The sequence below is a fragment of the Parus major genome, chromosome 2, assembly GCF_001522545.3.
Source record: "Parus major isolate Abel chromosome 2, Parus_major1.1, whole genome shotgun sequence".
NCBI classification, from domain to species: Eukaryota; Metazoa; Chordata; class Aves; order Passeriformes; family Paridae; genus Parus; species Parus major.
Genome location: NC_031769.1, coordinates 23,439,230 through 23,460,215, shown reverse-complemented (window position 1 = coordinate 23,460,215; position 20,986 = coordinate 23,439,230). Strand labels below are relative to the sequence as shown.

The following is a 20,986-nucleotide window of genomic DNA, read 5'->3' as shown; positions in this document are numbered from 1 at the left end:
TTTCTTTCTTTCTTTCTTTCTTTCTTTCTTTCTTTCTTTCTTTCTTTCTTTCTTTCTTTCTTTCTTTCTTTCTTTCTTTCTTTCTTTCCCTGCCTTCCCTACTGCCTTCTTTTAAATCTTCCTCTTACACCCTTCTTTTTGATTAAATTTTACTTCCTTTGTTGTCCTTGTGCAAATGGCTGTGCAGGGAGGGCTGTCCCCCCATTCTGGATAATGGTAATTGTAACTAAAGACATTTTCAGCACGGTACTACACCTGTAGACATCTGGACAGAAACAAAAGAGATGTCATGACATCAGAGTAGGATGCTGTGTTCATCCTCAGATAAGTTTCAGGTATAATCCCAAGGTGTCAGTGGTATTACTATTATAGCTGAAGCAGGAGGAATACCTTAGCACGTAATGAGCTACATAAATGCTACATTTTCAAAGAAAGAACAATATTCTAGTTTAAATAACAGTCAGGAATGTTGTATATAACTATTATAAGCAACAGGAGCTGAAGAATTAATATAATCATGGAAAAGTACTGGGGTTTAGCAATTTGCCTATGACTAATCCCTAAATATGGGTATTCTGAAATTGAAATGCATGAAGCATGTTATACTAACTTAACTTGAGTAAGGACATCATTGGACCCAGGGAAAAAAAAGCTAAATATTATAGGAACAGGAATCAGCATAGCACCTAAAACCTGCTTGGGAACTTCAGCAAATGAAAAAATTTTGGTGTAATTTCAAACTGTATTATATTGCCATAGCAGTCATTCTTATATAAGCTCTGGTGATCCCAAGAACTATCCATACATTATTGATAATTCCTATCATTTATGGTAATAAGCATCATCTCAGAAAAAACTCATGCAAACCTTAAAACATCTGCAATACCTATTCTTAAAACAGCTTGAAATATTATTGCTTCTCCATCTGTAATTGTAAAAAAAAAAAAATAAATTTCAAACTCTCTTTAAATTTATTTGAAAATGATGTAGCTGAAAACTAATTTCCTGACCCCTTTGTAGTCTGGCCCTGTAGTGTGGCTGTGGAGTCAGCACAAGCCCAGAAGAGGCCCTGGAGAGCAGCCTCCCTGGGTACTGCCATGGAAGCCCACGTGTGGTTGAGTCAGGATGGGAGCATGCACCAGGGAGCTCTGGGAACTGAAAGTGGTCAAAGAAGAGATTTTTAGGCCTCAGGCACTGGCTGGAGCCTGTGGGAAAGTCAAGTACGCAACTTTCGACCTGAGGAATCATGAGGCGATCCAAACAGTCCTTAGAGAAGGAAAACAACCTTTGCAGGTGTTGTTTGTTCCTTGTTGTCTACTTGCAAGAAACAGCCAAGGGGTGTTGTTCCTGACTGTCCAGTGAAGGTGATGTTTGATGACCAATGAAAGCTTTACCTTTTCGGACCTTCTAGGAACTGTCTATAGAAGATCTGAAAGAATTAAAAGTGCTGTCTTTTGCAACTAAGGCTAGAGAGTCTGTGTCATCACTTTTGCCATTCCTAATACAGTGTGACAGGGAGCAGACTCATTTCTGCTTCCACCCTCTGCTCCTGATAGCACAGCTCCAGTGCTCTGGGCTGCCCAGCCTTCCTCCAGCTGCAAGCACGCTGCCCACGGGCTGTTGTGTCTGTGTAAAAAGGTGATCCTTCTAACACAAAAGACCCAAAACAGCAGGCACTTGGGCATACTGCTCTGCACATCCCAGCTTGCCTGTCATGTCACTCCCGAACCCCATCACTGGATGATGGGATCAGAGCCATGGAGATGTTGATTTGTTCCTCTGTCTGGAGACTGACAGGGTCCATCTCCTGGGGTTCCCCTTGTGTGAATCTTTCTGACTCCCTCTTTTTTCTGCCCTGCCCATTGACCAACACTTTGTATTTGCATGTACATTTTAATTTCAATGAAATATCATCATTGATCCAGTACTGATGCCAGCTTAAGTGTGCTGTAGTGTTATGGGCCAGTCTTATGGTTAAAGCAGAAAAAAACCTCTTCTTAGTCAGGGGTTTTATAGTTTGATAGTTAAAATATTGTTGTTCAACAATACTTGAAATTTTTGCCACTGAAAAAGACAAAAATGGTGCTGGATATTATATGGCATGTCAGCTGATCCTGTGGTTACAGCTGGGTAAAGAAAAATTACTAGAAATAAATAGACTAGCTAAGATTCATCATGGGAAATAGTTCTTACTCATTTACTCATATGTAGTATCATATGGTGCAGTCATTTTAGTTAACACAGGGGAAAATACTGTGTTAAATATTTTACAGATGGCTTATTTTTTAATTAGGAGAGACAGGAACAAGAAACATTTTAAATAGCTCCTTCAGTACATAGTAACAAATGTTCAGAAAATCTCATGAGGATAAGATTTACCTGCGTCTACAGCTGTAACCCAACATGGTGCTGCAGGCACTCTTGGCACAAAGTGCAGGAAAAGCAGACATATAGCAGGTAAATCCAGCTGATGTTGATTTTACTTATGCTTTCTCAGTCACAGTATCATGTTCCTCTGCTATTGGTAGGAGCTGTTGTGTATTTTACAGCTGTTGATAATTTGTAAGGCAAAGTGCTCCCTTTGCCCACTTCATACTAAATCCCTAGAGAGGCAGCAGAAGTGATGAGGCTACCAAGAGTAGAGGCACCCACCAGCCTGGCTTTACACCACGCTGCAGAGCACTTTGCAGTACAGTGTGTACCTGCAGGAGCACCATACTCCTGCTTGTACGCCTGCTCGCTGTACAGATGTCCAAGAGACATTGTTTATATGTTCTTCATTAAGCTTTATTGTCAGTTTGAACCAATACAGACTGCAGGGAAGAGCCTGGAAAATATGCAGACAATTCCAGGCATTTTTCTCTGATTGAGGTGTCCAGTTTTTGCCTCAATTAAGTTATCTGCCTCCAATAATCAAATGCAAGTTTGTGGCCCACTGTGTAACTACGTATTTTTTCTGTAACATTTTGCATGTTGCATTACCTCTGTCACAGCAGAATGGTTCTGGGAAGATTCAGACAGTAATAAAACTACTTCCTATTAGAGACAAATCCTCTGAGTCCTGTCTGCCATCACTTTATGGTTTTTTATAATCTCAGTGACACGACTGCAATGATCCCACTGGATCACATGTGCTACATTGAAGTGGAAGTCCCACACCTTTACTACATTTTGACATTACATATTTCTGCTTTTGATGGGAACAATATCTCATTTCCCCTCTGAAAGTGTGTGCCCTTCCAGGCCATTTAAAGATGATAAAAGCTGTTACAATGCTGTTGCTGAGACAAATGTTATACAAGTCATTGTGTTATTCACTGCATGTCAGCTGGACTAAGCATCCAGGTCCCTGTGCCTTTTTCCCATTAAATTTATGGGTTTCAAATGTGTAGGGTGGTCACAGGATTGTTTGGCAAGGTAGAAAACACCTAATTTCTATTTTTCAAGCTGTCTGAAAAACGAAGGTGTGTGAGTGCTCACTATGTTACTGTGACTGAAGGTGGTCACAGCCACATGCCCTATGTTTCTCAGCACATACACCTCGAGTGGTCTGTGAGGCATCAGAAGGCACAAATGTGTATTGAAAAAACTGCATTGCTCACTTTAATGCAGAACTTACATTTTCATAAAACTTAAGATGATGTGTTAAGGCAAAGAACTTTACTTGCTTGAACCCCCACAACTGTGAAGTAATAAGATTTTACCTGATGGCCCCTGGATAATTTTCCAGATAGGCCAGATAAGTGTTGATATAGAAAACACCCAGAGAAACAAAAAGTTGCTGATCCAGTTCTCTTCAAACCTGTGGAGTCGTGTCCATGCTCTTGCTCCCCAGTATTTTATGCTGAAGCAGACAAGCTCGATGGCCTGAGGCTTACACTGCTGTCTATCCACAGCCCAGCCACCCAGCTGCATAATGGAGAGTGCAATCCCATGGTGTTTCCCAGTTTCTCTTTTCCTGCCACACCTGCTTGTTCACCTAGCCTGAGATTACTCAGACTCTGGCTTTCTGTAGCCCCATAAACATGTCTTTTGAGCTGCTGTCACACTTATTTGTAAACTGGATCTTTCTGGGTTTTGCAAGTCAGGTTTCACTCAGATTGCTCCTAGGTCTGCAGCTCTGTATTTGCTTAGAAGCAGCAGAAAAAGGACAACCAAGATAGCCTGAGTTGGCAAAGACACAGAGCTTAACTCAGACCTGCTGCTGGTGACCCAGTAACATGGAGCTATACCCCATGTCCTCTGTACTCACCACCAGAGATTCACAAAGGAGACTAAATTCAAAGCATACCAACATCCAGTTAGCTCAAACTTGAGCACATGTAATTCTGGGAGTGCTCAAACAATCACACACACAGAGTTCAGTCTAAGTCTTAAAATATGCTCATACACCAAGACAAGGAATTTATCTTAACACGAAAAGTCCAATAATGCTTTTATTTCTGTTGTTTAATTCCCAGAAGGGTCATCTACATCGTGTCTCTCCAAGAAGACTCCACAATGAAAAAAACAACCCAGAGTTGCTTCTTACTCATCATCCTTCTAACTGTAAGTACAAGAAAACTGAACTGCTCATGACACCTGCCGTATTTAAACTTGTGGTGATGTTGGGAAAAATGAGTACCAAGTTATACTTGTTATACTCCACAGGTGAAGGAAAGAGTTTCCATACTAATAATTTCAAAAGATGGTTATCTAATAAAAGTTTGAACTTGAAAGCATTGTTTCTTGGTAAGACAGAACTGCAAGTCTGAAGAAGGTTATGCATATCACTTTTAATTTCTATGTTTTACAGGCTACAACATATCATGGGAATATGTGTGTTTGAAAACTGCCTTTAAAGTTGTTCTGTGAGACAAACTGACTTAAGTAGTGATGGATTTTCAGTGTTTATAGTTGATCTGCTATTAGGAAAGCAACTGAAACAAAAAATAATCATATAAATCTATTTTTTAGTTCAAATGCTATTTTCAACTGTTTTATATCAACATTACATTTATTTTAATGTATGCAACATGATTGAGTAATTGTGGTTCTAAACATGTGGTAAATTCATTTCTGCCTCACTAAATACCTCTCTCATAAATTGAATCCTTTTGATGATCTCTACTTGTGAAACCTCAAATTATTAGTGATCACCATAAAATCATAGACATTACAGGCAGTCAGAATTGAGCCTAAGTTACAGAATGATCAGCATATGTCTGAATGATGCTACTGGGAGCAAGTACTACTCACTACCCTGGTGTGGTAAAAGTAATTTGCATGATGTCTGCCACCTTATTCCCCATCTAACTCTAGCTCTAGCTCTTCTTCTTTTTCTTCTTCTTCTTCTTCTTCTTCTTCTTCTTCTTCTTCTTTCTTCTTTCTTCTTTCTTCTTTCTTCTTTCTTCTTCTTGTGTTTTGTTGGTTAGTTCCTTCTTCCCCTCTGCTTCTCATCTTCTCTTTTAACATCTGAATGTGAAATATCTCTGTGCATCTCCTTGTCAAATCCCATGTTGTAGAAGCAGAATAAACTCACATGTTGCAGAAAATATGTTGGAGACCATAAGCAGCTGCTCTACCTGCTGTTTACTCTACCTAGCTGGTTTACTCATTGGGCTGTACCTCTCCTCTCAGCCTAGCAGAGCTTGTCCACAGCACTGTTTGCCACTTAAATTTATATAGATAAAAAAGGGAAGTAGAGAACAGTAAGAGAATGAGAGAGAAGGAGGTAAAAAGGGGTAAAAGAGGTAAAAAGAGGAAAAAAGAGAACAATTAAATTGGATAATCCAGGAGAACAGCAAAGAAAATATTGAATTAATGGTTCAGGATTAGGACCCTCCATCAAAAAACTGCTGAAGAGATAGAGAAAGAATTGGAAATAGTTAATACATTTCTGCTAACTTGGTCCCAAAATAATTTGTCCAGAATTAGTTAATGATTTGAGGAGTCATCTCCATGCTTGAGAGAAGTCTTCTACCCTGAGGTATACTGGAGTATTGTAGATTTTGTGACCATTTGGGCTGGCTGTTCTACCTTTCCAACAAGGGTGCATGTGACAATGCACTGGCTAGGAAGTCACCCATGGTCAGAGATGTCTGTAACAAAGAGCCTGAGAAAGACCAGCTTCTTTCTGGGTTGAATCCCACCTGATCTGCATATCTTGATAGGAATCTTGACAAGGAGCAGCAATTATTCCTATAAAAAGCCAATGCCAAATGAATGAACAGAGCTTATTTTGCTCCCAGTCAAGTGACAGGACTGTAAATATTCTGATAACTAAAATTGTCAACAGCACTTCTGGGCACTTGAGGTGCTTTGACCTACAGCATGGATTAGTAGGTCAGCCCTGAAGGACTGATCCTTGCCCTGCTGTTCCCAGATCTTTTAAATCTCTCACCCATGAGAGCATGTGTGCAATGTTCATTCTGTGCTCATTCCTGCAGCTCTCCAGGGCTAGGAATTCTTTTAAAAACTCTTCAGTGAGATCTGCATTCATTTTAAATATCTTTGCACCAAAGGACACTTCACATTCTGACCTCAATGGATAATTTAACTTACATTTTCACTCTTCCAATCTCTATGTGCCCTCTTTCCCCACTGCAGTGGGCATACTGTGCTCTACTTTGACATCTCTGAGATTAATTTCTCTTCTGGTAGTGAAGAAGCCACAGTCATAGAAGTAGACCATGAACAAGATTTGTTTCCTTCATGAAGCTTACCCAGAATACTGCTGTTAGATCAAATGTGAAAAATGTTTTGCCGGAGTCATTTTTCCAAAAATTCCTCGTCTGTAGATGGTAGAAGCCATCATTTTTTGCATTTCATTTATGATTTGTAACGAGTAAAGGGTGTCTCTCTTTCACAAAGGCTGTTCCCACTCTATTGGTTCTTCAAATCACTCCTTTGTTCCAAGAACTGTGAGACCTGTCAGCCACTGAGGCTGAGGATAATATAGTAATTAAGGTTATTTAGGACACAGGCAGGAGTGATCTCCCATCCCTCTCCTCTACCCACCCCACAAAGCACTCTCTAGATCTCCCTTCTTTGATGATGTTGATGGTTTTCTGTCATCCTCTCATGACTCAGTTGATCACTGCAAGCAGTTGCAAAGCAACACAACCTTTCAAGGGCCTTGATTTCTCCTTTGGGCTCCAGGCTCTCTGTTTGTGCTGTTTGGCCCACTCTAGGTGCTGGTGGATCCCCTGTCGTGATCACTCCTATTGAGTAGGGGAGACTTACCTGAAATCTCTTTTCTTAGTGTAGCTGTGATTCCCTAACACAACCTCAGAGCTGGAGCACACCCTGCCCTCTATACAGTGTTAGTCTTTTGCAGAAGGCTTCCTCAGATTATTCTCGTATCTCTCCTTCAATTTTTTGCCACCGACCCTACTTACTTGGTATGCACAGCCACTTCCTCCCCACCACCTCCTTTAGACTTGTCACCAGGTGGTTTTGGTACCTTCTGATAGAAACCATCTCTTTTATGCACGTAATTTTTCACATAGAGTAAATACCATGTACAGATCTGTAATAACTCGTCTTTGCCAAAAAAACCCTGAAACATCAGCTGTTCCAAAACCTATTTTAGAAATAAAGTCAACTCTTTTTTGTGTTCCTCTTTGATGGATTCCCTTGCTTTTGGATGCACGATAATGCATCACCATATAGTCCTCCACTACACAAAGGGAATTGCATTAGAAACTTTAGTTGTTCATTATGCCATTGGTCACTTTAAATTGATGCTGCCTAATTTTTTGCAATTATTGAGAGCCACAGAATGTGACTGAGATTTGCTTCCTCAAGTATATGAGCCCTGATATGCTGGAGCAATTAGTTCATGTCCTCAGTGCCCATTTCTCTTCACAAGAAGGATGGAGCATCAGCACAGTGTGCCCAGCAGCATCAAAATGCTGAGAATGATCAAGAAGAAGAAGAAGGTTTGGGTTTCTTTCCTGTGTGACCGATCAATTTTTCAGGACATTGACAGAAGACAGTTGTATTCTCTGCCTTATTTTGTCAAGTAAAAACTGTGCCTACAAATGGCCCTGGAAATAAGGACTGATGAAGTAGTTTTTCCCACATACTCCAATTTTGTGTCCTGAGCCAACCACAATATGCATGGTAAGGACTAAATGGATGCTGCAGCTGTTGGCCACACTATTTTCAATTAGACCCACTAGACCAATATTGTATTTTAAAATAAACTCTTTCTGAGTGAAAAACAAACTGTGCACATTCACAAAGTCCAAATCTGTTAAATTGTTACCAAGCCTCAGTCACAAAGATACGCAGAGTCTGGTTCTTCTTTCCAGCTCCAGAAAGACTCGTGAATAATTTTGGTTCACAAAACATTGACAATTAATTATATGAAAATATAAATGTAATTTTCAGTAACTGCACAAACTGGTGTATTTTGGAATACAGTTGTGGTAGGGCAGGTTCAGGTCTCCAAAACCCTTTTCACCATGATGGTGGAGCTGCCCATGGTGCACCTGTTTGATCCTCACAGATGGGAGGGCAACACACACTGGTGGACTGGTGTGGCCACAAACTCTGGTAGGCCCCTGCTCCTGATCTGCTCAGTGGTTCTCACTGTGCATCTCTGAAACCCATGCTTGTGCAGGTACTGTGAGAGCAAGCCTTTTCCTTCTTAGACGGCATCTCTTCCAGCATCTGGGCAAGAGCAGATCTCCCATGGACTGGAAGAGCTGCTGAAGATCCATCACAGCATCCTTTGTCTCACTTCTTCTGAGCCTTCTTGATCTCTGGCACCTTTGGCAGTCCAGGGTCTTCCCCAGCCTTGGATAGTGAGACCACCCTGGGTCTCATCACCTCAGACTGTACCTTTGGAAGCAGTTGTTCTGCAGGCACACTTCCCTGTGCAACTATTTATGGGTTGCTTCATGCTGTAAGTATGTGCACTCACAAGTTCTGAACCTGTTCTCACACAAGGGAATCTCTGGAAAGTAAACTGCTGATATTTTAAGGTGGTAAGAATTAGTGTGAGAATGTGAGAGTCAAGCTTCTCATCATTTCCCAAGAAATAGGAATGCTGTATTCTGTTCTATTCACCCAGTTTCAGGGATGATCAGGACATTTTGACTACATCTTTGCTTTTTGCAAAACAAGGCTGTTGCTATGCAGCTGATTGCAGTAAAGAGGCCTCTCACAAGAGGATAATCAAGGCTGCAAGAAAATATCCATGAAGTATTCTGGATTAGCCCACAGTCTCCATCAGGCTAAAAGGAAAGTAAAGCTTCTTCATGTAAGCAAATCTTGTAGCAATGGAAAAGAACTATTAGATTTGTGACTTGCTTTTCATTACAACAACCTTGTCTTCTTCTGTCTACTGTTCCTGATAATCTCATGCTTGTTTAAACAGCTGCCAAAATCTGCCATGTTAGTCATATGGGATCTCACTGAGATAATTATCATCCTGCTCCAACAGAGGTAGTGTATGGGAAAATTCTAACATTCAGTGATTAAGTGAAACATGTCATGTTGTAGTGTTTCCCCAAAGAAATTGCCTTCTGCTTCCTAGCACACTTGTGATGGATATAAATGGTTATGTTTACTGAACACCGCATGCTAATGACCTTCCTAAGGTATCACTGTTGTTTTCTTATCTGTCCCAACACTAGCAGTTGTGAAAAGTAGTTCAAACATAATCAAAGTATGAGAGGGGCTCTGCAACTCATCTAAATCATGCTGAGCTCTTGCTCTAAAATGTGATGGATTGAAGAACAGGAGTTTAGTGATCCATAAAGAGATGACTGCACACAGCTCTTTTAAAAGAATTATACCAAGTGAACGTTTGAGCTGTTGAAATCAATAAAAAAAAGTCAGAGCATCCAGAATTTCTACTAGTCTGAGCTCACCAATAATTGTTGCTAAATTACTATATTTAGTGGAAGGAGGGAAAAAAGAAAGACATCTAAAAATGCCTTCTTTTCCTAAATGTCATGTACAGTTATTATTAGTGTCCTGCAAGCTCCTTGATGGCCGAAGAAAGATATTTGGAAGTGCTTGTTCATCATGTCCAATATTTTGTGGGGACAAAAGTGAAAGAATTTTATACTTACTTTATCTGAATTCTCCCTTGCAGAAATGGGCAGTCTTGCACAGGTTAACATCAGTTTCTCTTACAGAAACCAGGGCACTGTTTGTTCGTTCCTTTAACAAGAGTTTAACAATGAAGCCAAATTGCTTACTCAGAATCCTTTATTCATTCTAGGTATAAAGTGAACTTCAGCATTCCCAGCAGCCTGTTATTTCTCTTTGTAATGATAATTCACTTTCTTATATAGTCATTTGTCAGGTGGTGGCTTGGTGGTCGTATGTATGACGTCATTTACTTGGACTTTTAGGAGTGACATCATATGTACGGCTGCTAAACTGCTGCATGGGACATCACTTAAACTGTTTTCTTCTGAAGAATTCAGTGCATTTTCAAGCAATGATCACATTGATTATTGTGAATTATTTATTTCTCCTTAATAAAGAATCTTTATAAATGAATGAGGCATTCTTTTATTGTATAAACATTATCTATATTTCCATCTGAAGTATCTGGTGAATGGATGGGAAGGCTTTTTATTGTGCAGTAATGGACTCTGAACATTTAAAATTTGTTCCATATTTTGTAGGTTCAATATTTGTAGGTAGTTGTCAGACGAAGATTAATTTGCCTTGGCTTTTTTGTGGTATAAATGTACCTTTTAACTCTTAATTTCTAAAGTACATTGACATAACAGTTAAAACATAGTAGCAGAGGTGAGTCAAAATCATGAATTCCATGAGAGTTTATACAAATACTGATACACAGCTATTCATGGGACATTCCCAGCCTCTCCCATTAACATGAGACACACTAAGCTTTCCCTCCTATGCAGTCATACTCAAGCTTCTGCTGTTTCTGAAAAGAGAATAATGACCCAGAGATTTCTTCCTGCCCCATTTGACTTTTTCTGACTCCACAGTAAGAAGTGAGGAAGACTAAAACAAATAATAACATCTGACACCACAATCTGCGTCAAAATCCTTGTCTGACTGAACTGCAGGTATATAAAGGCTGGATCATCAGCCCACTGGGCTGACTTTGGGAGGTCAGGCTTTTGGGAGGTCAAGTTCTGGGGGGTGGATATGGGATTCTCATATGCATAGTAAAAACCCCAGTATCAAACAGGGATATGACTTCTCCACCTCCAGCAAGCCACAAAATTAATATTTCATTAATCTGCTGAAGTGGTAATCTGATTTTAAGGCAGAAGAAAATTGTGTTCAAGCTTCCAAGGCCAGCTTTTCAAATCCAGGCAAACAAAAATGAGGAACAGCAATCAAAGGAAAGAGTAGATTTAAAGGGCACATCACAGATGAACAATGCCAGTGTCATACTTATGTCACAGAACCCCTTAATTTGATTTCACACATAAGCTATTTCACACACACACAATTACATAAAAAGTGCCTGGAAAGATTTTTGGGCAATTAACTTTGAAAATCTGAGTCATTGTGTTTAGTAGAAAGAAAATAAAAAAAATATTAAAGTAATAATAATAATAAAAAGGTAATTTAAGAGACAATTATAAATCAAGTATTATTATTCCAACTTTTATCCAACTTGCTTTCATTTTACTGGAGGCCATTAGGTTATTGCCACTGATGAGTTTTAGTGACACACCTCATCCATATTTTTAATCTGTCTGAGTGAGTTCCTGGCCTAAATGTGGGCAGTAGGAATTTCAGCTGCTCCATGATTGCCTTGTGCAGGGGCAGTAGAATGGGCCTCCTGGTTACATGGCTGAACACTCTTACACGATTTTGCACACAATCCAAGACATTTAATCTATCCACCACCACAGGTACTCTCTACCTCCAAGTATCACAATGTTCTCATTAAACTATACCCAATAAGGGCTTTCTTCTTCAGGAATCACACACTACAAGTAATGAAACTGTGAGTAAGGTGCCTTTAGTGTCTGAATTGTATTTCACACCTCAAAACCATCATTCCACACATGGATGTGTTCCCAAACTGGCCCAGAATCACAGAGAAATTACCAAAAGAAAGGCATTACCACAGAAGTCCTCCTAGCTTCCTGTGACAAAACTGTTATTTCTGTCTTGAATACAAACAGCTTGGAACTGAGATATTATTCAAAATAAGAATGAGAAAAATTATCATGCAGTATCTACTAATCACTTCAGAAAAGCACCAGAGCCTGTGTCGTGGACAGGGGCATGAAGGGCTAAGACAAAGCTGAGGTTGTCTAAAGAACCTCATCTGCACTTTCCTGTTCTTCCTGTGTGGATTTAGAATTTTACTTGGCTGGTTTTTAAATGATACTTGGGGACTCCAGCTGCTCCCCTTAGTCTTTTTAAAACTAAAGGATCTCTGATGTTTGGCTTTGCTTCTGTATCTCCTGTTCTGACTTTCTAGAAACTTAATTTTTCACTTGGATAGCCAGATGAAATGTTCCAAATGGCTTCATTGTCCAAGTATATCTTGGAGGGCAGGGGAGGAGGGGGGTGATTTATACACACATCTACAATTTGTACAAAATTATTTCTGCCAGAAAATATTTTCATTCTTATTCCTCCTATTTTATTTCAAGTGCATACGTAAGTACAAGAAGATTGACTGTCTCCATGTCCTCCAGCTAGCAGGTGTATACAGTTGAAAATGTCTGTGTCAAAAGAGATGAGATGAGATGAGATGAGATGAGATGAGATGATGATGAGATGAGATGAGATTAGAAAAACATAATTGATTTAACACTATAAAAAGATTAAACAGACATGGTTTGACACAAAAGTATCTGGATAGAAGTAATGGCACTTTTTTCCAATGAAGACAAACATATAATGGTTTTGCCACATTTGTTTGGAATATATTTTACCAAGTGTTTCAGTATGAAAATGAGGGGGAAAAGTAACGTGTTGATGGAATACAGTTGCCGGTGATGTGAAATAAAAAAGGGACAGCAAAATGTAAGAAGCCAATATTTGAAATTTCAAACCTGTCATGTTTTCGCTTCTAACAACTACAAATGCACACCTAAAGATCTCTGTATTAGCATTTGCTGCTAAAAAGGTCAAGCTTGTGTGCTTATGAGAGGCCTAAATTTTGAAGCAGTCTGCAAATTAATGTGTTTGTGACGGCTTTAGTACCATTTAATATAGGGGAAAACAGAGGGTCAAGCTAGGAAAGTGCTACATTAGTGTTGCTTTTGAGTGGGGAAACAGGAACTCATATTTTACTATCACCTTCAAGCAAAGAGTGATGATACGGGATTGAGGCAGAACAGAACAAACTAAAGCTCCACACTTTCATTTTCACTCACAGACCTTGGCTGTACAAGGCAGGGAGGGAAGAAAGGATGGATGGATGGATGGATGGATGGATGGATGGATGGATGGATGGATGGATGGATGGATGGCAGGAAAAAGAGCATAACTGACCTCTCCAGCTGAGATCTTTGCCTTCCAGAGTCAATGATGCTTTCCTTTAACCAGCAGGCAGCTCAAAATGGAATAATTCAGAAGATGCCACTAGATCAAAGAGGAACTTTCTATTTAGACTATCAAATTTAAGTACTTAACTTAAGCTTAAGTACTTAACAAACTTAAGTACTTAACTAGGAGCTAAGGCCAGGTATCAAGTATAAACTCTACCCCGTGTTTTTATGACCTTAACAGCTGCAGAAGCTCAAAGTGGGTGACTTAAAACATGAAATAATCAGTTCAAAGCAAAGGCTGTGGCACTGAAGTATTTTTTTCTGCACTGTCTAGAGATAAATCAGCACAAGTGAGTAGAAATACATGGGTGTAACTTTGGGAAGATAGAAAATTCTCTTGCAAAGATTTTGAAGAGTTTATCAAGTACTTAATGATCCTCTCTTCACCATGAAAAATGGCTTGGTTAAAATCTTATGTGTTCATGAGGTAAAATAATAAAATACAACATTTACTTCATAAGTAATATGAGGCCCATCATAATGATAAACATATGTGCAAATAAAAGGCCTTTCAAGAATGCATAATAGAAGTTTCTGGTCCTCACATTTTTATTTTTTTTTAATTTAATACTTTTTGTTTATTCAGTTGTACTAACACCTTTTCCTTTCCATACAGAGAATTGTTCCAAGTCTTTCTTCTACTGTAAATTATACTGATCCTACATTAGAGCCTGTAGTAACAGAAAATTCAGTCATACGGCAGAAGATAATAGATTCACAATTCAAATGTTATGAGAGGATGAACAGAGCTCCTCCATACAAGAAAAAAGGTAAAAGAGGTTTTTTAAAAATCTGTATTTTGCCATGCATGGTTATATAGCTATAAAGAAATATTTTCTTCTCTATACTAACACATAGTCTTCCTCAGGGTGCAGTTTCCTTTCCACAAGCAGTAATCGAACTCATTTATTTAGCATCCTCCTAAATGCAAAGAAAGGGAAAATCCTGGAAGGAGCCCAGGGAATTAACGGCTCCTCCATCTTCTGTCACCTGCATTTCTGGCTCAGTGCTTTGCTGCTTGAATCTCTCTTGTTCTTGCCTGGGGAGTAGCATTTTCCTGAACCTCTCAGCAAGGTCATACCTGATTGTGAATCTTAAATATAGATGTTGTTCTGTTTGTTCCACTCACTCTTTCAATTTTTTGCCATTTGTGTATTGACTGCTGGGTGTTGTGCTCTGTACCAGCACAAATTCCATGTATTCTACATTCAGCAGCAACAATAGGAAAAAGAGGTTTATAAAACACTGAAGTTTATAATAGGAGGTTTATAAATATCTTTATAAAGGAGGTTTTTAAATATCTTTATTGAATATGAGGCGAATACGAAGTCTAATAAAAAGGGACATCACAAATAATAGTGGTGCTGCAATTGCATAATATAAAGCAGCATTTCCGTTTGGGACTGAGAGCTCTGGTCACTTTTTCTCACAAGATATGAATGAAGATATGAGGAGCTAGAGAAAAAAATATCACAGGTAGTGTGTGACTTATGCAAGTAATCAGCAGATATTGAGGACATAGTTTAAAGGGAAAATACATTTTAAATAATTAACAAAAACACCCAACACAATAGCAGTGTTGGAGATAATGTGGGATTTTTTTGTAATACAAGAATGAAGACATTTCTACTGCTCTTTATCTTAAAAATTTTACTGGGCTCTGTTAGACTCAAAGAAGATTTAGATGTTAAGATAATAAGGTCTTGATTTAGAAATATTTGGAAATTAATATAGAGATTCCTACTGCTTAAAATAGGTTTTAATTCAGGTGAATAATGGGGAATACCCACAAGTTGTTTAAACAGGTTATTGGATAGAAGCAATAATGTTTCAGACATAAATAAGCCTAATGAAAACACCTAATTTTTGCATCCATTGGCAGTAACCACTGGATTCACCTTTCTTTTGCTCTTTGCTGATGTGATAAGTTGCAAAGGGCAGATTTTCCAGGGTGAGCTGGGAACTCATATGTATCCAGACATGAATTCCTAGTAGTGTTCTCAAGGATGGTGCTGTTGCAGAAGGACAGCAGGGAAGTGCCTGCATTCCTTCAGCTGACAGCCAGATTTGAGTGGTGCCAACGGGGTCTGTTAGTTCATAGCAACATGCACTTAATTAATTTGTAACTCAGAATGAAGATAATGGGTGACTACAGAATGGTGCCAGCACGACTGAAGTTGTGTTCTGAACTGAAGACATAATAAAATGAGGAGCTCAGGCACATGGAAACACATGACCAGCCCTCCAGAGCAGCACAGTGTGTGTGTGTGTATATATGTGTGTGTACATGTATCCATAGATAAATAGATAGATAAATGTGTGTGCAGATATATATACATCCTGATAATTACTTTGGAAGACAAGCCCATGATGCATAAATTGACCTCTCTGATTATTTTTCTTTATCAGGCCAGGCAAAGGATTTAAAGTTTTAAAGCCAGACAGTGTCTTCAACTCCATCTGGCATTACTTTTCAAAAACAAGCTCAAATTGCAATCATCTTCTACTCTTCTTTTTCTTTGATACTGCAAAAATATTCCTAAAAGTTTTTCAGATATATTTCAAAGAACATGACAATGCCCTGAAGGAAAGATAGAAACCTGCTGATATGATGACTGGTTAATTAAGTGAACAAGTAACATTAGCACATTTGTTATCACTTGATAACTGAAAAATATATGTGCATAAAATCTTAGCTAATGAAGAAAAAGTATACATAAAAATTTATTTTCTGAACAAGATGTAATCTGGAAAAAATGAATTTTGAAATTTTTATGCTTTTTCTTTTTGATTAACAGCTACTTGACTTACAAACAGTTATTGGTGCAAATTGGAACAATTTAGGTGTCTTTGTACAGCTTCCTTGCTTCAGTAAGAATGTTTATCCGTGGATAGTTTCAAAAGTTCTAGAAGCAACTAAATACCCATATGTTAATAACTTCCAGTGGTTATTAGGTCCCTTCTATTATGATTCTCTCAAAACCAACCTCCAATTTTCAGACCTAGATTAAAAAAAAATGCTAAGATGTATCTTTTTATTCTATTTTACTTTCACCTGATGGTCTTGCTGAGAAATACTTTTTTCCCCAAAACAAACTAGTTTTCAATGGAAAATATCCAGGAAGTTGGGGGGAGGAGGGTTTAAAGTGTTTCTTGTATAAATCCACAAGGAGTCATGTTACACATTACAGCAATCAGTCCTAGAGCACAATTTCTGAGGACCATGGCATGTACAGCCTCTGTAACGGGGTCAGCAATGAGCTGTGCTCTGCCTCCCAGCACTGCTGCTGTTTGAATATCCCACAGCCTCAACAGCTCTGCCTTCCCAGAAGGGGCACGATGAGGACAGAATCACAGCTTGCCTACCTAGACAGCATCAGCAGGCAGAATCTGCCAGCTACAGACCAGTCTTGCACCTGCTTCATTGGGTTTGTAGCTACATCCCCAACCTCTGGTGATGAACAAGGCAACAGCCTTACAGGAACCTGTCTCTGAAAATGCTGCTTTTTGCTGGCATGTCTCCAAAAATGCTTCCAACCTTGGCATTTTGAGTGCCTGATTTTCAGACCTGCTGAGCAGCAAAAGGTGAAATGAAAAGCAGATGCCTCACAGGTCTTTGGGTACTTCTAGTGTACCTGCTTAGAGCTGACAGAAAAAGGAACAAAAAGAGAAATTTGTAGGATTGGACGCTATATTCAAAGTTCAGTTCAACATGCTTTCAAACATAACTTTCCAGTAAAATGAACACCACTGACTTCAGGTCAGTAAAAACAAGTATTTTGTAGCACCTGAATGCCACTCTAAGTGTAAAAATAATGAAGGGGTATACTACAAAAAAGAAAATTGTTTGACTGCAGGCAGCAATACTCCTTGACATTCGAGGTGTTCAGGAAGGGCTTTTTTATGGCATTAACTCTTGCAATCCTCTTAAATGTCCAGGTCTGTTCTGCAACCGAACGTGGGATGGCTGGTTGTGCTGGGATGACACACCTGCTGGAAGGCTCACTGCTCAGAATTGTCCAGATTATTTTCCAGACTTTGACCCAACTGGTACAGTATTTCTTTTTATCATTTTATCTCTCAAAGGATGTCTTTAAAACATTTGAGCCATTGAGTGGATGTGCTCAGTCCAGTGACATTTTTGCAGTGCTCTGAAATCTCTGGAAGTTTGGTTGAAATTAAAACACATCAAGCTTTTCGGTTCCATAATTTACACATTTTCATTTAAAAAATATCTTGTATGTATTTATATTTATGTAAATATAACCCATGGATTTATGGAACCTAATTTATGAAAATGTCAGCTTTTGAATTACAATATCAAAATATTCTTAGTACCTCATTCTAAGTTTTTATAATGAAGAGAAGATTTTTATGTGCTTGAAACATGTATCAGTATGTTCTTTATTCAGTTTTTATTGTAAAATATAATTTTATGAAAGAAGATGGGCAGAAATAATGTTAAGTTTGAATTTCAGTTCTTAGCTGAATTATTCATACATACAAATACTAAAAGCAGGCTGAGAGAAGTAATTGAAGAATGTTTAAAAGGGAAAATGAAAAATCAGTGGAAGTATTTCTAAATAGATACAAGGAAATATTAGACACAAGTTTAATATTGCCAAGAGTACAGTTTGAAGAGAGGCACAATTGTGTGTTCCATGCTCAGGACATGTTGCTTATAGGTGGTGCTTGATGCCACAGTGTGCTAAATTCCACATAGTCACCATGCCCGAACTGCAGTTAAGAGCCATGAAATTAAACATTTGGGAGGGAGGGTGCATAAATTTGAAAGTTTTCAGCAAGCTTAACTCAAAATGCATGTGCCCAACTGGAAATGCAGCAAACAGACTATTGCATAGATGTGAGTTAATTATCCAACACCAATAGCTAAAATTGTTTCTTTTCTTGAGCTTATTGCTTATTTAGAAACTGAGGAGTTTCCAGGTTGGATCAAACCCTGTATATATTTTGCTGAATCCCATTTACAGTAGTAGCCAGATTGCTTTTTATTTCTGTTCTTCATAAATCAAGCCATCCATAATTACAAAATTCACACAGCAAATTGCAAATTTCCAATGTCAGACCCAGTCTGACCTCCGTTCAATCTTTGGTGAAGGAACTCCCCTCTTTCTAGTGGAAGTAGGCATTGGACAGGATGGATTGAAGGACATCTGTCTGCTCAGGAATCCTGTGCATGCAAAGTGAGCTCATGTGGCAAGGTCATTATCCACTTCCTGTGGAAACACCCTGAGACCAAGCCAATAAATCTTTACAGCAATTTACACCCCTGAGACAGGCAATGGGCACCAAATCACAAGGTCTTGTCTTTTGTGCCCTTTCTTCACAAGACTTGATATCTTTTCTGTACAGTGTCATGGTGTTCAAGGAGGAGTCTTGGAGCAGGATCATGCTCATGGCTCATCATTGGAGCACCTGGGGACAAGAGACTGAGAAGCTGAGACCCACAGCTGCAGGATTGGCTTCTCTCATGTCTCCCTCTCTGTGAACCAGTGCTTCAACCATTAGACTATTTGCACAAAAGTTTACAAAAGAGCGTTTTAGAAGAATTGGCTAAACTTGTTTCAGTTCCCAGACATTCAAGAGAGAGCCTGAGGTTCTGGATCCTGAGGTTGCACAAGTTTTTCCTGCATGCACATTAGAAGTGCCTCTAGGATGTCATCTGTACTTCTGCTTCAGACCCCATTTTACTCATGATATCCTTCCCACACAGCAACAGCCCTCTTTATGAGTAGGAAGATTTATTACAAGTCCTTCCTTTCCCTGCTTCCATGGTTTTCAAGAAAAAAAAAAAGTAGCTCTAACAGTCTTAGTTTATGTATATTCCATGCAATAATCAGCTTGTACCTGCAAAGGTGGGTGTTGGGCAGCCTTGTGATCACAGAAGTTTCCCCATAACTAAAGGTCCTCATCCTTCATAGAGGGGGGTGATTTCAGAGCCACTATCTTACTTGCTCCCCAGCCACCTATTCTCAGCTTTTCCTCTTGTCTGTCTCCTGTGACTTGTCCTGAACTAATTGCTCTGCTACAGCAGCACTCTTCAAAGTAGCACTTGGAACCATCCATGGAGAAGCATCTCGCTCTACTTACTGATGCATATTAACACCAAGGTCTGTGGCTTGAACACTGATTGCAAATCACTCCTGAATGTACAAATGCTTGTCATGAAGTCTGGCCCACAGTGTGTGCATACTGCAGTTACTCTTTCTGGCAAGACTTAAAAGTTGAAATTTGGTAACTTTTTCGTATTCCTCTTCTCTGTACACATCCATAGGAAGAAAAGCATCCTTCAGTAATCAATTTCCTACTGTTCTCTCTGCTGTCCTCTTTAGGAGCAATACCTCTGGTCTTCTGCACCAGTATTTTCCAGTAGCACATTTCTCTTCTCTTCATCAGCACCTGTCAGCCTCTCTTTCTGCATACTGGTCAGTCAACCCTGTTTCCCAGTTCTGGCAGCAGCTTAGCATCTCCTGCTCTCCTAGAACTGCTGTTGGGTAACCCAGCAGGTGTTACAGATGTGGCCTCAAACTGGTGGGTAGTCAGCCTTTGCTTTACAGGTGGCTGGTTGCCACACAGAGACTTACTAAAGTAGGAGGGAGACAGGAAACAATGAGGGAGTCTTGTCTGTCAAGTCTGTCAACTGCTAATGAAAGTGGCTGCCACTAACAGGTGGCCAAAAGCACAGGCTGAACTGTCCTGAGAAGTCTGTCAGGTTTTGTGTCACAAGTCATTATTTCCTTTGGTAACTTATTCAGCCAGTTTTCTGCTGAGAAACAGAAATTTCATCCTGAAAAATATGAAATTTCCATGAAGAAAACTGTAGTGACTGTCAGATTTCCTCCCCATCGAGTCTCTGATATCCAAGTACCTCAGCATGTATTTTAGGAAAGCAAGTAACCCCATGGATTTCTGAAACAAGTATTTCATGCTGTGTTCTTTTAGGTTACACCAAGTTCTGCTCAACCACTGCATATCAGCTAATTGATGGCCATGTCCCTTCATTAAGAGGCCCTGTATATCTTTGAGACCTGTAATAAAATAATGTCTTTCCTCTATACTTTTTTGCTTTGATACTTACATCATTCATAATTGAAAAGTGAAACATTATTGTCAGCATAGTATCAAATCCTCCTCCCATCTGTGTCTGTGGGTGCCAAATACCAGCCCTCTGTATCTGATCCCAAACAGCATTCAGCACTGATGCCAACAAGAAATTGATAGAAATTGTTAAAAAGTAAACAAGATGAAATCATATTTTGAAGAAAAGAACACAGAAACAAAGTGAAGGAGAACATGCTCAATGCTCTCTTCATTTTCTGTCTGACAACTTCACAGTTAGATACCAAGTGTAGTCCCACTTATTTCACTGAACTTAGATCAGTTCTTACTAGACAGGAATCTGTGTTCTGAAAGAAGCAATCTCTTTCTTGCAGTGCACATCATGCGCAATGTGATAATGCATA

At 39.2% G+C, this 20,986-nt stretch overlaps 1 protein-coding gene across 1 annotated transcript in view; it reads left to right on the top strand.

Annotated features, from left to right (window-relative positions):
- Positions 1-20,986, top strand: part of CALCR (calcitonin receptor) — a 157,998-nt gene that overhangs the window by 81,319 nt on the left and 55,693 nt on the right. The window contains exons 2-4 of the mRNA XM_015620119.3: positions 4,461-4,548; positions 14,119-14,272; positions 17,442-17,552. Coding sequence (XP_015475605.1) covers positions 4,501-4,548; positions 14,119-14,272; positions 17,442-17,552 — 313 coding nt within the window. The 5' untranslated portion in view covers positions 4,461-4,500. The remainder of the gene's footprint in view (positions 1-4,460; positions 4,549-14,118; positions 14,273-17,441; positions 17,553-20,986) is intronic.